Below are 17,945 nucleotides of genomic sequence, written 5' to 3'. Positions count from 1 at the left end.
TTGGGAGTGGTCCCTTTGACCATCATTGGCCTACTCATAATATTGAATAGTAGGCTCTTAGCCATCATTTCTTTGCATAGATACCTTACCTTCATGGCCTCTCTTTGAATCTTGAAGATTGTTTGGATTAGGCATATTGCGTGGAAGAATTGACATATGCCCTTTGCTTATAGTGCAGGGTGCTCTCCCTAGTATTCTAACTCTTAACATAGGTGCACCATGTTCAACTGTCAACATGTCCAACTTGACCTTTTGGACCCGTTGGCAATCTAGTTTAAGCTTAAAGACCAAATACCTCAAGAATATGAAATGAATCACTTGATGCCGACATTCCAAGGGAACATTATAAAAATAAATGCTTGCTTCATGAAAACTAACTAGTGAGAGATGGAAAAAATGCAACTTGTGTTGAAAACGTAGTGAAGGAAAGTTTCATGGCTTGTGCATTAGCTAATAAAGACTTTGAATCGTCTTTCTCTAAGCATGAATGCAAATTCATGAGATAGACTTCTGTATGATCAGGCGATCTCTAGTTTACTAGAATGGTCATCAATAGGTTGCATGCGTAGTGTTGAGCTTTAGTTCGTTAGAGTCTTCTAAGAAGATGAAATGAATCACTTGATGGTTGGAACTTGGCATTCCGAGCGAACATTATAAAAGTAAATGCTTGCTTGATGAAAAATAACCAGTGAGAGATGGAAAAAAAATGCAACTTGTGTTGGAAATGTAGCGAATGAAGGTTTTATGGCTCGTGCCTTAGCCAGTAAAGACTTCGAATTGTCTTTTGAAGAATTTCAACCACCACTCCGGTTATCAGTTTTCCTTATCACTCTATGCATTTAGTTTGAAATCCAAGCATGATAAAAATTCTAAAATCTGGAAATGACAATATTTTCTGAAAACACAAATTTAGATATTTCATGACCAAAATTATGACAGCCACACACATAAAATAACACAGTGATTTTTGGTCAATGTGACCCTGGAAAAACCCCCTACAACTCTTGGGGAAAACTAGTTTGAGAGCTTTTCTTTATTTCTGAAAATGCTTTTATAGAGAAATTGAAATACATAGTAAAAATTTTAGCAACCACAAATTACAACTTCTCTCGATTTTCGTGCTTGAACTATGCTTAGAAAATTGTGTCAATCAGAAAATTGCCATAACAGAAAGTTTCTAGCAATAAAACAACATTAAACGCTGTACGAATTTTCTTGAATATCGTGCTTGAAACATGTTGTACAGATTGTACGAATTTCAACAGTATGACTGCATCGAAAATTGTGCTCAGACAAGTTGTATGGACTATATAGTTTTCAACAGTACGATTGCCTCAAAAATCATGCTCGAAACTTGCCTTGAAATTTGTGCCCTTGTTATTGTCCCCCTTCCTCGACTTTTGTGCCTTTATCATGTTGTACGGTTTTGCCTTGGGATGCATGCCAATAAATGTTGTTGTCTAGATTCGCTGAAATGCCTTTTTGCTACTCTCCATCACTTCCTCATTGCTCATAAATTTTCTCCTTTCTCTCTCTTCTCTTCCTCTCAAATGTTCATGAAAGAATGAATTGATCTTTTTCTCTTCTCTTCTCCTTTTACTCTCTAAATGACTTTTTGGGTTACCCTAAGATCTAGTGCCTCAGATTCATTTAGATCTAGGGGTGAGAATAAATATGCATTTAATTTTCACTTTTTATTTTTTAACTCACCCACTTAAATAAAGACTCATTTAGCCTTTTATTTCCATAGTCACTTTTTCACTTTCTAATTCTTCATTGACTTTAATAAAGTCACCTTTAAATTAGAATGTAACTTTACCACTTATAAAATCACTTTTAAATTAAATTGACTTTACCACTTACAAGGTCACTTTAGGAGAAAAGTACAAATAAATTTGGACACTTTTCCCTAGGCCAAAGATCAAAGCCTTAGGGAAATACTTGTTCTTTGGTACCCAAATTTTAACATCTTTCTCTAAGCATGAATGCAAATTCATGAGATAGACTTCAGTATGATGAGTTGATCTCTAGTTTACTGGAATGGTCATCAATAGATTGAATGCATAGCGTTGGAGCTTTAGTTTGTTGGAGTCTTCTTCAGATAGATTATAGGCTTATGTGGCAGAGACAAGTCTGGTTAGGATGAGTTAAGACTGCAGAATCAAGTTCAAGTTAGGACGAGTTAAGTCTTCATTGGCAAGTGAAGAAAGGACGAGTTAAGTCCTCAGTTAACTTGGTTCACAACTAGATGACATCAAGGAGCAACTTAAGCTAGTTAATTGGGAGCTAGTCAAAGTGTAACTAAGACTTGCTCTAGTTAATTGGCAAAAAGAACTTGTTAAACTAGTGCGAACAACTATTTGAACTTGATTTCTTTCCATGGATTGAAAGCCTATAAAGGCAAGAGAAGGACAAAGGCAAAAGATTGATGATTCTTTGTTGTTGGCAGTGCGTATTGGTTGAGGAGATAAGATCAGGGATATGAGGAGCAAGTCGAGATTAGTTTCAGTAGTAAGCAATTGTGTATGTAGGTCGAGATCAATAGGTAGGACTAAGAATATCTTCTCAAAGTCGAGAGCAGTGATCAAGGCTGATCCAAATCGGATCCATAAACGACTATCATAGAACCATGACTGTATCGGGACGAAACAAATTTCGAATGAAATCCAAAACAACAATCGAAAACACCTTGAACTAGTGGCCATGGCAGCCGGCGCGAAACGACGAGGGCCTCAGTCAAAGCGCGTTGACCGAGGCCCATGGAGACTGTGTAGGAGGTCAAAATAGCCCTTGGAAGCCCTGGATCGGGAAAAGGCGCTGATTTTCGATGCGCGTCGCGCATCGTTGGGCAAACAGGGCTGGAAAGGAGGAGCCTTAAGCACTCGGTCGCGTGGGGGAACCAGAGGACCGCAGGTGGAAAAAGGTAAAGGCGCTAAAGTACAAAGGCGAGACCCGCGCCCTAGAAACCAGCGATATTGATCGGGGCGCCCTTGAACGGTGAGCAGTTTTGGAGAAAGCGGAGCGATCACACTCAGTGATCGACGCGTGGCAGCGGAGGTGAGAGAAAAACCTTTGTGATCGCGCGTTATCGGTCGAGCAAGTCAACCGCGCTCGACGTGCGAATGACGTTGGATTTGGAGGAGCCCAGATCGGACCGCTGATATTGCGCCCGATAGACAGAGCGGAATTGACATGGAATTAAGCTGCGATTTAAGGGGATTTGGAATCTGTTGACCGCCACGGTGGAGAAAGAAACGAATCGACGAATAGGTTGGCGTTGTTCCGATGGAGACACGTGGCTACTTCCCGAGCGTTCATGCTGACGTCGAACAGGAAACTCCTAACACACAGGCGGAAGGAGAGGAACCGAACGGGCATGGAGGTCGAATGGCTAAAGCCATGAACAAAGACAGTCGAATAGAGCACCAAAGAGCGAAGAGTCCAAGCGACTAAGAGAGACAGTGAACAGTGAACCTTGAGAGGAGGACTGAACACAGAGAACAGTAAAGCCAAGCAGAGGAGACAGAGGGCCGAGCTGACCACAGGCAGCATCGAGCACCAGAGAGCTTGAAGAATCAAGCCTTCCCATAGAGGAATCTGTTGGATTGAGCATCACAGTTGGCTCTTTCCACTGTAGACCGAGGGTCACAGAGCTGGTAGGAAGAACAAGAGTCTGTGTACTCCAAGTGGCTTGGGGAATCCAAGAACCACCCTGCCAAGCAAAATCTGCTTCAGGAGAACTCATATTGAGTCCCTGCATTGTAATTTCTCTGCTGAAAGACACAATAAAACAAGGCCACCACTGAAGCTGGACTGGAGACGTAGCCCTGGAGAATAGGGTGAACTCCTTATTAAAAACTGTTTGTGTCTTTGTGTTGCTTACTGTATTTCTTTGCTATCTTTCAATTTAAAATGTCTGTGTATTGGCAATCTGATCGATTTGTTGTTTCAATAACACAGAACACACACCAGCACGAGTTTGTAATACCTTTTGTTTAATAAATCTTCAATTGAGGTCACTCATAGGGTGATTTTCAGATCAAAGGCAGGGTCGAGAGCAATTGTGGAGCTAGGAAATTATATTCTCAGAGGCTATTTGCTGGCTTCAGTAGCAACATACTGAATTTGTAAAGATCTATTTGCTGAAAGAACAATCAATAAAGAGTCCACAACAAATAATGCAGGTTTTTCCATTTGGGTTGCAGAGTTTCAAGAAAATTAACAACTTGGAAAGAAGAAAGAACAATAACATAAAGGTGAAGAACGAAGTTTACTTGTAGATCAGGAAGGAGGGAAATTCAATTTGTTCATGAAGCACAAATGTTGTCTTTGATTCAAGCAACTTGCAAAGTGCCATCACTGAGTAAGAATACAAAAAGTCTCTATTGAGAGTGTATAGCCGACTCTTTCAACATTGGTAGTTGATTGTTGAAATCATAGAGACATCATTCTTTTATTTTGCAAAAGCATTTGTGTTGATGAAATGGATGAGCCATAGGCCTAGCCTTCATAGATACATATGGTATAAGAATAGTCAAATTTGTGACCTTGAAGAAGTTGCCTTTGTTAAAAGAACACTTTTGTCGAACACTGGGATACTCATCTTTGTTATAGCAAATTGGAACAACAACAATGTTCATTACTTGGAATTGGGACAAAAAGTCATTCAACTAGATGATTAACAAGAACAAAATCTCACTTATATATGTTGGTTTAGTTGTTCCAGAAGTTGGCAATGAAGGAGGCATTGGCCAAGCTACAAGTGGTTATCCAAGAAACCAAGAAAGTGCACAATGATTGAGAGAAACACGGTAAGCTCACCCTTTTATAACTTTTCTTAATTTGTTTTGAAAGAGCCCTTTAATGATTTGGAAAGCATATTAGAGGCAATGGAACTATGAACTTCATAGTAGTTGAACACAAGGTCAAGCATTGGACAAGAGGAAGTGAGTGAACGCACTTCATCTCTTAAAAACTTTAGTTAAAAGACAGACCACCAAGGTAATCTTGTCAAGGCAAGAGATCGAATAAAGGGCTATTTCAGTTGAATAAAATATAGCAAAAATGGAAGGGGCAGTAAATCATTACTCCAAAATGTGTGTAGCAACAACTTGAATGAGGGCAATTGAAGGATGTTATTTTCATTCAAAAATTCCACCCACACTTGGTGAAATATTAGGGACATAAGTAGAAACATGCAACCAATGATCTAACCTATGGAAACTCCCATGGAAGGCATCTAATCAACAAAAGTAGATCAAATAGTGGAGAGGAGATACGAGATTTATGTGGTAAAACCTTAAAGTGGGGAAACAACGATGCAAGCAAGGCCACTTTCCCAATTACAAGAGCTAGAGCACACTCAAGTATGTAGTTCATATTGGATCTAAACAACTATTAAGCATCACACAAGCACATTTCAATTGAGCTTCCTTCACCTCTATTATATAGGTTAGAGGGATAGGAGATCATATCCCATGATGAATAAGGGATGAGCTCATTATTAAAGTATTGAGTTCATAATGGATCTTAAGTTCAATAGTCTAATAATCCCTCCTTATGTATAAACTATGCCTTTCCATAGTGACAAGCAATGGAATGATAAATGTGTCCACTAGACAAACACATTCTTATATTTCTTTTCTTAATGTTGACTAGAGGGATAAAAGACATTTGGAGGAAGATGACAATATAAATAACACCCCCCTCCCCCTCATGATAACAACTTCTCGCATCCCTAATAATTTGCAAAGATGAAGAAACTTCGCCTTTGTCATGGACATTATTAAGATATTGATAGTGTGTTGCTTGGTGGGATACTACTTCAATTTAATGTTAAATTTTTGAACCCAACACGGCAATTTATTAACTTAGCAAACTATCTTAGACGTATTGAATAAAAACACAACTTGGTTTTCAATGTAAATAAAAGATATTCATTGGAAGCACAACCAATCTCAATCACACATTACACAAACAAATTCTGTCCAATCAATAGTTCTTCATAATGAGTATAACCCACTTGTGCTCCCTTACTGGGAAAACGACCCAGGCTATGTGCACCCAGACACTTAAGAATGTGCCGAAGTACTTGTTGGAGCTACAATCTTCAATACTCCCTCTTAGCGAGGGAGGTGCTTCTACTACTTGGAATTGACTCTACCTTTGATCCTAGAACAATGTTCCATACCTCAACCATTACCATGGCTACTACCTTTCAACTGGAAGCTTTCCTTGCCCCACTTGGTTTGGAATATTCTTCAAAGGCTTGCTTTCTTTGAACTTGCTCCTGAACATCTTACAAAGTCATTTTATACCATGAGACCTTTTTGATAGAGACTTGGATGGATTTGACTGCTCCTCCACACCTGAACATGAACACTGACTCTCTCTACTTTGTTCAACCAATGTTGTTAAAAGCGCGATCGGGATTTAATCGGCGCCGGGAAAAAAGCGGAAAAAATCGTTAAAATCGGGAAAAAATCGGAAAAAATCGGGAAAAAATCGTTTGGCACAAAAATATTCATTTTTTTTTCAATTTTTTTAATATCTAAACCATCTACAACATAAAATAAATACATTGACACATAAATATGATAAAAAAACTAATATATAAGATGTTTAATATCATTTCTAGCGCTAAAATCACACATAACATTGAATCATGTCCTGAATAGTAAGTCCTGAGTCCCAACTCAGCCTCAAAATATCAACAAAAAATATGATAATGTATCTCATCATGTCATAATGTCATATACAATAAAATGAAAGTCTAAGACTCTAATCCTATTGATTTCCTCTGCCCCTCTTGCGAGAAAATGTCACTGCTTTCCCTTTCCCCCTAGATGAAGATGCTGGTGCCTGTGGTGGTGGAAATGGCAGTGGAGTCTGACGTGCTCTAGAAGCTGAAGAAGTAGCTGTAGAAGTAGCAACTACTGTAGGTAGACAGAGACCACGTCCTCTAGTGGTAGCCCGGGTAGGCGGTGTCACCTCCTCCTCCTGCTCCTCCAACTCCTCCTCCTCCTGCTCCTGCTCCTGCTCCTGCTCCTGCTCCTCCTCCTCCTCTTCCTCCCCCTCCTCCTCCCCCTCATCCTGCACTAACCAATCCTCAGTGGGATCCATGAGAGGCCTCTCGGTCTCAACCCTCCATTCAACAGTGGTGTCAATCTCATCCAATGAGATGGCTTCCATATCAGGTGTCTTGTCTAGTTGCCTCACCCACAATCGAAGATTGTAGTAGACATAGACCATGTCATTAAGTCTACGGGACTCCAACCTGTACAAAGTTCATGAAATAATAATTAATAATTAATATTATAAAAAAAATATTGTTTAATGAATTCAAAAATTTATTTGGAAATTTGCAATATTTTAAATGTTTAAGTGTTAAGTTGTTAACCTATTGCGCTTCTTGTTGTGTATTTTTTCAAATACACTCCAATTGCGCTCACATCCCGAGGAGCTGCATGTTTGGCTGAGGATGCGTATGGCAAGCTTTTGCAAAAGGGGTACTCTGCCACCATACATCTTCCACCATGCGGCTACAACAAAATTACAAATAAACATAAGAAAAAAATGGAATTTGAAGAGACAATGAAATTTGAAACAAAGTTACAAACTAAAAAATACCTGGCATTTTGGCCGTCCTATCAAAGATAGCCATATCAAAGCCAAATGTGCCACCTGACATCTTATACGTCTCAATTTGTTTAGAGATCTCCATACGTTGTTCTGGAGTTCTCACCATCTTCTGGACACAGGTTAATAATCCATCCATGATCTCAGCATCAAAATCAAACCCACATGCATAAGAAAATGTAGGGTTCAGGAAAAGCCTAGCAGCATGAATGGGACGATGGAGTGTGTTGTTCCATCGCTCATCAATGACGTTCCATAGAAGGAGTTGTCTCTGGAACCCATCATCTCCCTTGTCATCATAGTAGGACCGAATGGCTTCTTTGGCCCTGTCCATGGCTTCATACAAATAGCCCATTGCGGGCTTCTCACCATCTACCAACCGAAGAACCTTTACCAAAGGTTCAGTGACAGCGCACACCTCCTGCACTCCCGCCCAGAAGTCTTCTTGGTATGAAACAAGTCTGCAGACGGCCTCTCCTTCTGGTTTGCGGCTCATTGGCGAAGAACGCCACTCCTCTGAAACAAACATTCTCTTCAAATCCCACATAGATTTCAAGAGGGATTGAAGAGATATGAAACTCGTCGCAAACCGTGTAATGGCGGGGCGCACCAACTCTTTGTTGGTGCATTTTCTCATCAAGCTAAGCATAGATGTGTGATTGTAAATAAATTTTGTGATGCTTTTTGATGAGTCAACAGTCTCTTTGACAAAGGGAATTTTCCCTATGTCCTCTAACATCAAATCAATACAATGGGCAGCACAAGGTGTCCAAAATAAAGTAGGATGCCTGTCCATAAGCATTCTACCAGCAACAACATAATTTGCAGCGTTGTCCGTTATGACTTGGACAACATTTTCTGCACCCACCTCCAAAATAAACACATCCAGCAAATCACATAAATTTTTTGCATCTTTGATTTGATGAGTTGCATCAATAGATTTGATAAACATAGTCCCCCTGGGACAACTAACCAAGAAGTTTATAAGGGTTCTCCCCTTTTGGTCAGTCCAACCATCTGACATAACAGTGCATCCTGTTTGTGCCCAGGATTCCCTAAAATCCTCCAATCTTTGGGTGCAGTCACGCTTTTCATCTTGAAGAAGCCGGCCTCTGAAATCATGAAGAGAAGGGATTTTGTACCCCGAGCCAACACTGGCAATAGCATCAACAGTAGGTTGGAAAAATGGATTATTCCTTACAATGCTGAAAGGAATATCACTCCAGAGGAGAAATTTTGTCATCAACTTGTCAGCTTGTTCTTTTTCAGTTCTTTTCATCATTGAACCGATAGTTGGTTGTGCACCAGGTGTGGTTCGAGGAACAAAAAATGATGATGCAGCTACCGGATTGACTGACGCTGCAGTAGAACCAGTGCCACTTGGCCCACTTCCTTCAGCTGACCTTTTTAGTTGCCTTTTGAGTTCTTCTTTGGCCTCTTTAGAGTGCTCTAATTCTCCCAATGCTCTCATGGCTTTTCGGATAATTTCAGCATTTGTATTAGGACAGGGCACCACATCACGTCCAGGGATTTGTGCAAGGTGGAACTTCAACCTGTACACCCCCCCGAATATCTCCTTTCCACACAACTTGCAATACAAGTTTTGTCTATCATTCGGAGTTTTAGGGTCACCATATTCCCAGAAAGGATCCAATTTCCTTGGCATGTTTGTTTTTGAATTTTGAATTTGCAAACCTATGGAAAAATAAGGATTAGGAAATAAGAATTTAGGATTACATAATACAAATTACAATTTAGCATTTACAAAATTACAAGTTAATTATTTCCAAAATCCCAATTTCCAAACCCAAGTTACCCAACCAAATGCCAATGGCAAATGCCAAAAAACAATGAAAATTCAAAAAAAATAAACAATGTTTAAAAAAAATGAGAAAATAAAAATAAAAAATTGGTTCTCATAGTCATAACAAATAACCCATCCCAAATCAATGAAAAATTTCCAAAAATTCTTTAAAAACAATGAAAAACAAAGTTTTTATAGAAGCAAAACAAAAAAAAATTAATCTACATACCTGGTTTATGGACAAATTGGTGATCTTGGCTTGGATTCCTCCTAAAAACGCTTGGATTCGCTCCCAAATCCGACGGCAACCCTTCAGCTCCTCTCCCTCACTTCTTCTCCTCCTCCTCCGCGCGGACTGCTCAATGAAATAAAAAAAAAATCGATTTTCCATATAAAAAGGCCGCTGCCCCGTGGCCTGCGATTTTTAAGGAAAAATCGCGATTTTTTGAAAAACTCGCGAATAAAAAAAAGTGCTGATTTTTATCGATAAAAATCGCGATAAAATCGGTTTTGCGAAAAAATCGCGATTTTCCGATAAAATTGCGATTTTATCGCGATTTTAACAACACTGTGTTCAACCATTAGAGATTCTCGCTTTTTGTTCTCTTCCATTGTCTTGTTGCGTACCATTTCTTGAATAGGTTGGCCCTGTAGGTTATACAAGTTGCCTTCACTAACTCCAATGGCGTGGCCATCTTCAAAGCTAGATCCCACGAGTTTGATTAGTGCTTGTCCATCTTGGAATGCTACTACAAAACCCTTATTCTCTTTCATAGAGACCAAAAGAAAACTTCTATTGAGTTCTTGCACCCATAACATGCCCTTTTCTTTCAACACACGTTTTGACTCAAGCTGGAATAACACTTTCCCAACTCCCTCTAGAACCATGTCGGGTATTAACACCAAACTCCACATGCATCTCTGAGTTCCACTCTGTCAAGTTGTCAAGCAACTCCAGTGCTCCTATCATATGATGTGTGGCTCCACTATCTAATAGCCATGCACCAATGGTCGATCGCTATGTCCTCAAAATATTTGTACTAGGCAAATCCACCCAAAGGGATCACTTCATGCTGGCTCAACCACGGAGTTTGATCCCTAGAGTGTAGAGAATTGAACCCGTGACCTTTTAATAGCATAGGTGTTTTACCAACGAGTACTTGACCAACTAAGCTAACCTTTGGGGCTGTAAGACTGACAACTTGCAAGCATTATTCGACTATTAATGATGGTTAGTACTAGGGTTATCAGAATCGGCCAGTCTGATCGGTTTGGGGGCAAAATCGGTCCGAACTGGAAAATACCGGTTTGGTACTGAATTGACTGGTTTCGTCACCGAACTGACCGGTTCAAAGATCGGTTCACAAGGCTTGGTCATAATTATTTATTTATTTATTTTTCTAACACTACTCTAGGCCCCCACCCCCCCAAAGCTATTTAAACACCCCACCCCCTCTATTTCACTCACTATATTCATTTGAGTCTCTTGCAATTCTTGAGTTGAGTTCGGTGAGGATAATTCATAGAGTTTTTTGCAGGGTTGTTCTGAGGGAGTGTTTTTTGCAAATTTGAAGAGTTGATTGGAGTCTTGAAGAGTGTGTTTGAGCGTATACACACTAAGAAGAGGAACCGTTTGGAGCAAAAACGGTTAAATGGCATGGTTTTTGTTCAGTATAACCTTAGGTTGAGACACAACCAATTGTTGAATAAAACCCTTGAATCAAGCAACATTGTCTTGGGTGACTTTGATCCAACATCAAAATGGGTTGTGGAGAGTCAAGCACCAACGTTTGACAATGAAGACTTTCTTGGTTGGATTTGGACCCACCTCCACAGGATGCAGAGGCAGATATATCAGAAGCACCAGTAGCAACTTCAGGGCCAGGGGAGTCAAGCCATAATCCCATTGCAGATTTGCATGCTACTCATTCTTCAAATGAGGATGATTCTGATGATGAGGAATCAGATGATGATTATGATGATGATTGATGATTTGATCATTGATTTGCTGTAGTTGTAGCTTGTAGTATTGTAGGATGTAGTATAACACTATGATCTATCATATTATTTTGGACTATAAAGGCCTTTTAGACCCTGCTTCTCGATGTTGTAACATTTTTGGTTCAGCGATGTTTTGCACCAAGTGTTATTTCGGTTATATGCACTATTACTTGCTATATAAATGAGAACTTTTGCATATTTGTGTATAAGTGGTTTGGATTCATATGGATGCATATGAATATATCTGTTTTTTATTTTTATTTTTTAAATATGAATATTTTATGTGTTTTTGGTAAACCGTTTTTTTTTTTGGTTTACTGGTTCCGACCGGTACCCAGTTCACAAGTTTTTCTGGTTCAGTTCTGATATGTAAAAGACAATGCTAAATGAAGTGAATTAAGGCAAAGGTGAACAAAACATGAATTTCAAAAAAACTAAAGAAAAAAAAGAAAAGAAAAAGAGAGAAAAGACTGAGTAATGGGAGATGAAAGGTCAAGCCTGTTGGCCTTACTATTGCCCTAGCTCTCCCTATTTCCTTTTGTACTTTCTTTCTCAAAGGGCCATTATTTTTGGCCAGGAGGAGAGAATGCAAAGGAGAGGAGTTGTGTGAATTGTTGAATGGGCATAGAGCCAAGAACGACATTGTGCCAGGGATTGCTGGAATAAGAGCACTGATAATATAAAGATAACTATATTAATGGCCAACAAATGACCACAAAAGTAGATCAACGGGAATGCTGAGTATAGTAATGTTGATACATGCAGGAGTACCATAAAGTCTCCAATATAAAGAACAAAAACAGTAAAGTGGAAACATAATATTGATATGCAAAAATGTGAAAATTCCTTGACTAGGTCGATGGCTGTTATACTTTTCTCTTTTAGTTCTAACTTTTCTTTTGATTTCCAGCCAGTTATGGTGCACTATGATTATTGAATATTTTTTCAAGCCTTCTCACAAAAACCCAACTCTCCTTGAGCCTCTACACTCCTTAAACAGTCAGTATGCATAACTTCTGGGTGGTGTACAACCTTGGATGGGCTGTGCCTTGTAACAGTTTGTCTTAACTGAGTGTTGGAGCGATAGAATTCTAAATTGGTTCCTTTTGTATTAATGCATACATTTTCAAATGCTATACTGTAGTGGTTGGCAAGAGAAGTGGGTGTTGTGGACATTCACCTGAGGATGTTTCCCTGAAGAATTGCTAAAGAGAGAATATTACCCTCAAAGGCATCATTCGTCTTTGTTCCAAAATAAAAGAACACCAGAACCAATTATCTGATCAATGAACGTGTGTGCTTGAGGCTTTGGAAATTTCGTTGCTTCCTATGGCAAAAGATTGAACATAGTCTCTTGGTTTGTGGGAAACAACCCACTTTTCACTGTGATGTTGGATAGACCTCAATTTATATTCAAGCGCATCAAGCAGAGGTTTGGACAAGTGACAATCACTCTATTGTTTTAATTCATGAAGTAGTTGTCATCTCAATGGAATGCATGACTGGTCTATAAGCGGTTTTAGGGAAACCTAGTGAAAAGCAGTCCCATCAACTTTCACTTAAAGATCCTCTTTTTTCCGTTGAAATGTATGTAATTAAAAAAAATGAATTACTATGGTTGGTGTCCATAAATGCTTCATATCACATTTCCAAAAAATGACTGAAAGGATTGGAAGAGACCTTGGATAGGATCCACTAGAATCGTCTTGTGATTGATGAAAGTTACAAATGATCAGTGTTATTAGATAGAAGTTTTTGGACCCAGCCTACACTTGTAGCTATTCTGAGAACAGATATTTTTGTACAATTAGAACAAAGAAACCAATCCAGAGTCCTGACTACTATTGCTCTGTTAGCTTGTTGTTATTGACATTATCAATTGGTTGTTTGTGCACAGGTAAAAAGCTGTTGGATTCACACTACTTCAAGGACTCATGAAGAACCCCTGTAGACTGAATTGAGAATGCAGAACAGAGGTTACAGAGAACTAATTGTTTATTCTGCAATAAGATAATAAACCAAGCCTGCCATTTAATTTAACCATCTATCTTGGATTTCTGGCTGGTGTGTGTGCATGCTACACTGAGGACATAGATCTCAATACAAGACTTGAAACAGAGATTAGATTTTAATTTCCATGGAGGAAATGTGTTGGTGAAGCAAGTAGACTATATATATATATATAAGTCCCTTGTTTACGGATGAGCATCCCCTTGAGAGTCTTATCATAGATATTTTTTTTTTCAAAAGCTTCTATTGATGCAAGTGCTTTAGAAATTATTTTGTTTGTTGGTCTGTTATTCAAAGCCAGTGGAGTGCTCCTCTCTATTGGGAATCCTTGGCATGGTGAGCTTCATGTTAATTTTAGGTATGTTCTATGCTTAGAGCAATTTACTTCAATTTTTCATATTAGCCCAATGACAATATTCAGATTAACAATGACATCAGCACGATAGTAAAGTGCAGATAGAACACAAACATAAATCGCAAAAAACAAGCCAAGACAAGAGGACACAAGATGTGGTGCTAGCCAGGGACAAACCCCAATGCGGGGAAACTCTTGATCAATTTTTCTTATATTCTTCAATAGTTCAGCAGAGACAGATAGTACATATACATCAGAAGTCAACACTTTACTTGTCAAAATAAGAGCAGAGATCTTCACCATGAAGATGACATAAAGAGGTTGCAGTGTTGAGGACATGGACTGCAGTTCTGAACTCGGGTGAAGGCAAACATTATTCTAAGGTGATTCCATCACCATGCTGCATCTATCACCATGCTGCACCTAGCTAGCTGTCTAATCCTCAATTAACCCTTGATTATAGCTCTGTCCATCTCATATTGGAACAGCACCATACAGCCCTCTAATAGTCATCAAGATGGCCTGAGATCACAGCAGAATGTCTCATAAGACAGCTCTTAGGATAGCTGAAGATGTGGGCATATATAAGCCCTCGTACCCATACGAAATATTGACTGTTGTGTTATGGCCTGCGGGCTAACAGTGTCTTCAGTTAGCATCATAAACCTCTGCTGCTCACAAGTGAGCCTGCCCCTTCATATTCTCTTACATGATCACTAATAAATTTAATTATTGTTTTCACTAACTTTGCATTCATTTTTAGGTGAAAATCTTGTAGATTATTTTTTTTAACCTTTGATTGATTACGTCAATTTTAAATCCAACCTTAGCTATTAACATTAGATTTAACTTGCATTAATTAATTTAATTTTAGGTTTATTTTCCTAGTTTGTTTTATTATTTTCATTTTAGGCTAAAATCATTTTTGCAATTATACCTAATTAATTGTGCTTCATTATTAACATTTGCTCTATATTGCTCTAAATACTTTTGAAATATATTACAAGTAAAGTGACATCATCTAATAAAAACATCAATAAAGTCATTTTGTGTTTGAGCACATTAATCTCTATTGAAGCACTTTGATATATTATTTAGATTTAATTGCTCTAACATAATTGCATCTTTTTTTGTTTCATTGAATAACACTTAATTTGCTTCATTGATCATTATAATTGGAATTGTGAGCTAAATCTATAATTTCAAATTTTGGCTTACTGTGCCTTATTAATATCATCTCAAAGTCTATTGCTCATGTTTTCAATTACCTTGATTTGATACTAACTCTTTCCTTGCAACACTGGATATCTTGTAACTTGAAGTATTTCCATTTTGCAAGTGGTTTAATCTTTATTGAGCATTGTCTTAAGGCACTAGTCTATATCTACTAATCTTGCGATTGCCTCATTACCCGTAATTGCTTCATCTTGTTAAGATTTACTTTGCTCATTTAATAAACATACTTGCTAATTTATCTCAAGTTGCCTAGAGAGGTATTGATCTTGCCCTTACTCTCCTAGGACTTGTTGTTCCAACAAGTTATCCACTCATTATCATCTTTAGGGACTACCCCCCTTGACTTAGCTAGGAAAGAGTTTGAACGAAGTGAGTAGGGATTAGAGTGACAACCCCCACTTTGAGCATTGCGCATTAGGTGTACACTTTAGATGACATGAGCAGTGCGCCTTTGGTGTACACTTTAGGTGACATGAGCGTTGCGCCTTAGGTGTGCACTTTAGGTGACAACACTACCATTCATCATCAATAACCAACCTTTTCATTGCTTGTGCTCTTTCACTTTGAGATTGCCTCCATTGGTTCTAAAGAGAACTGTTGGAATCACGATTGTCGTTACACCAAAAGATACAAGTGTTAGTGAACGGATGCATCGCCAGAGTTAACAAATCCACGAGAGGCAGTTAAGCACATGTCACAAAACACATGGGGAGCACTGGTTTATCCAATGTCTAACAATCTTCCCCCCAGTGCGAGCCATGTGTGATTCAAACTCGGGACCTTTGGCTCTGATACCACTTGTTGGAATCACAATTGCTATTACATTAAAAGCTGCAGGGGTTAGTAAACGAATGCATTGCCAAAGTTAACAGATCCACGAGAGGCTATTAAACACATGTCATGAAACACACAAGGAGCGTTGGTTTAGCCAATGTCTAACAAGAACTGCATACCATTGATTTTAACTAGTGTTGCACTAATCGTGATTTTATCGCGATAAAATCGTAAAATTGCTATTTTTTAAATTTTGCGATATAATTGGGCGATAAAAACGATTTTTTTAGCCGTTTTTTTTTTTTTTTTTTTTTTTTTTTTTTTTTTTTTTTTTTTTTTTTTTTTTTTTTTTTTTTTTTTTTTTTTTTTTTTTTTTATTTTTTTTTTTTATTTTATGAAAAATCACGATTTTTTTTCGGTAAAAATCGTGCCCCTTGCAGACAGCGCGATTTATAACTAAAAAACACGATTTTTTTTTCTCATTTGGACAACAGAGAGGCGCGTGACGGGGGTTTGGAGTCTTGGAGTGAGCTCTTGGTCATTTGGGAGCTGAACCTGCTAATTGGAGGAGAAAAACGAAGTGTGAGCTAAGGAGGAGACGAATTTTCTCCATAAAATCGGCATGGGCACCAACGTTTTGTGTTTTGTAACCTTGTTTTGGTTTTTTTCTATGTTTTTGGTTGGGTTTGGAATTTGGATAACCCATTGTTTATCAAAATAATTCAATGGGTTATCAAATATTTTTGTATTGATTTGAATCTTGATGGGGTTTTTGACATTTGTCCAATGTCATTTGATTTTTCATTTTGTTTGTTAAAACTTAAAATTTCTTAAATTGTTTGTAATTTTTTTTTTAGTTTTTGTACATTGTAAATTTTAAGTTTGTAACTTGTAAATTGTAATCCTTATTTTGCCATAGGTTCACCGAATCACCATTCAAGTTTTCAACTTCAAGTTCAAAGTTCAAAGTTCAAAACTTCAAAGTCAAACATGCCAAGGAAATTGGACTCTCTGTGGGAATTTGGTGAACCTGATGGAGGGAATGATAGAATAAACTTGTCTTGCAAGTTGTGTGGGCACCATATGTCTTGGGGGGGGGTTGTACAGATTGAAGTATCACCTTGCACAAATCCCTGGATTTGATGTAGGGCCTTACACAAATACAAATCCTGAAATCATCCGAAAAGCCATGAGATCGTTGGAAAATTTAGATCACACTAGAGAGGCCAAAGCAGAAATGAAGAGGCAACTAACAAAGTCAACTGAACAAAGAAGTGGCAATGGTTTTACTGCAGCATCAACCAACCCGGTAGCTGTCTCATCATTTTTTGTTTCTCGAACCACACCTGGTTCACAACCATCTATCACTTCAATGCTTAAAAAACTGAGAAAGAACAAGCTGACAAGTTGCTGGCCAAATTTCTCTTTTGGAGTGATATTCCTTTCAACATTGTAAGGAATAATCCATTTTCCAGTCTGCTGTTGATGCTATTGTAATTGTTGGCCCAGGGTACAAAATCCCTTCTTATCATGACATTAGAGGCCGGATTTTTCAAAATGAAAAGCTTGATTGCACAAAAAGATTGGAGGATTTTAGGGAACCATGGGCACAAACAGGATGCACTGTGATGTTAGATGGTTGCACTGACCAAAATGGGAGAACCTTTATAAAATTCTTGGTTAGTTGTCCCAAGGGGACCATGTTTATCAAATCTGTTGTTCTTGGTTAGTTGTCCCAAGGGGACTATGTTTATCAAATCTGTTGTTCTTGGTTAGTTGTCCCAAGGGGACTATGTTTATCAAATCTGTTGATGCATCTGCACCTATCAAAGATGCAAAAACTTTATGTGATTCGCTGGATGTGTTTATTTTGGAGGTGGGTGCAGAAAATGTTGTCCAAGTCGTAACAGACAATGCTGCAAATTATGTTGCTGATGGCAGGATGCTTATGGACAGACATCCTACTTTATTTTGGACACCTTGTGCTGCACATTGTATTGATTTGATGTTGGAGGACATGGAAAATTTCCTTTGTCAAAGATATTGTTGAGTCATCAAAAAGCATTCCAAAATTATATATAATCATACATCTGTGCTTAGGTTGATGAGAAAATTCACCAACAACAA

At 38.4% G+C, this 17,945-nt stretch overlaps 2 protein-coding genes across 4 annotated transcripts in view; one reads left to right on the top strand and one right to left on the bottom strand.

Annotated features, from left to right (window-relative positions):
* Positions 1-17,945, top strand: part of LOC149146829 (cell division cycle protein 48-related / CDC48-like protein) — a 70,531-nt gene that overhangs the window by 6,767 nt on the left and 45,819 nt on the right. The window lies entirely within an intron of this gene.
* On the bottom strand, positions 7,161-8,247 carry LOC149146830 (uncharacterized). Its single transcript, XM_089445616.1, has 2 exons — positions 7,400-8,247; positions 7,161-7,276 (listed from the first exon to the last, which is right to left on the bottom strand). The coding sequence occupies exon 1, from the start codon at positions 8,183-8,185 to the stop codon at positions 7,619-7,621; it is 567 nt and encodes a 188-aa protein (XP_089301742.1). The 5' UTR covers positions 8,186-8,247; the 3' UTR covers positions 7,161-7,276; positions 7,400-7,618.

The sequence above is a fragment of the Pinus tabuliformis genome, chromosome 9 (genome assembly GCF_031772625.1).
Source record: "Pinus tabuliformis cultivar Carrire ecotype Pingquan chromosome 9, CPIR1, whole genome shotgun sequence".
Lineage (NCBI taxonomy): Eukaryota > Viridiplantae > Streptophyta > Pinopsida > Pinales > Pinaceae > Pinus > Pinus tabuliformis.
The sequence above is the reverse complement of the archived record's forward strand: the minus strand, read 5'-3'. Positions and strand labels throughout refer to the sequence as shown.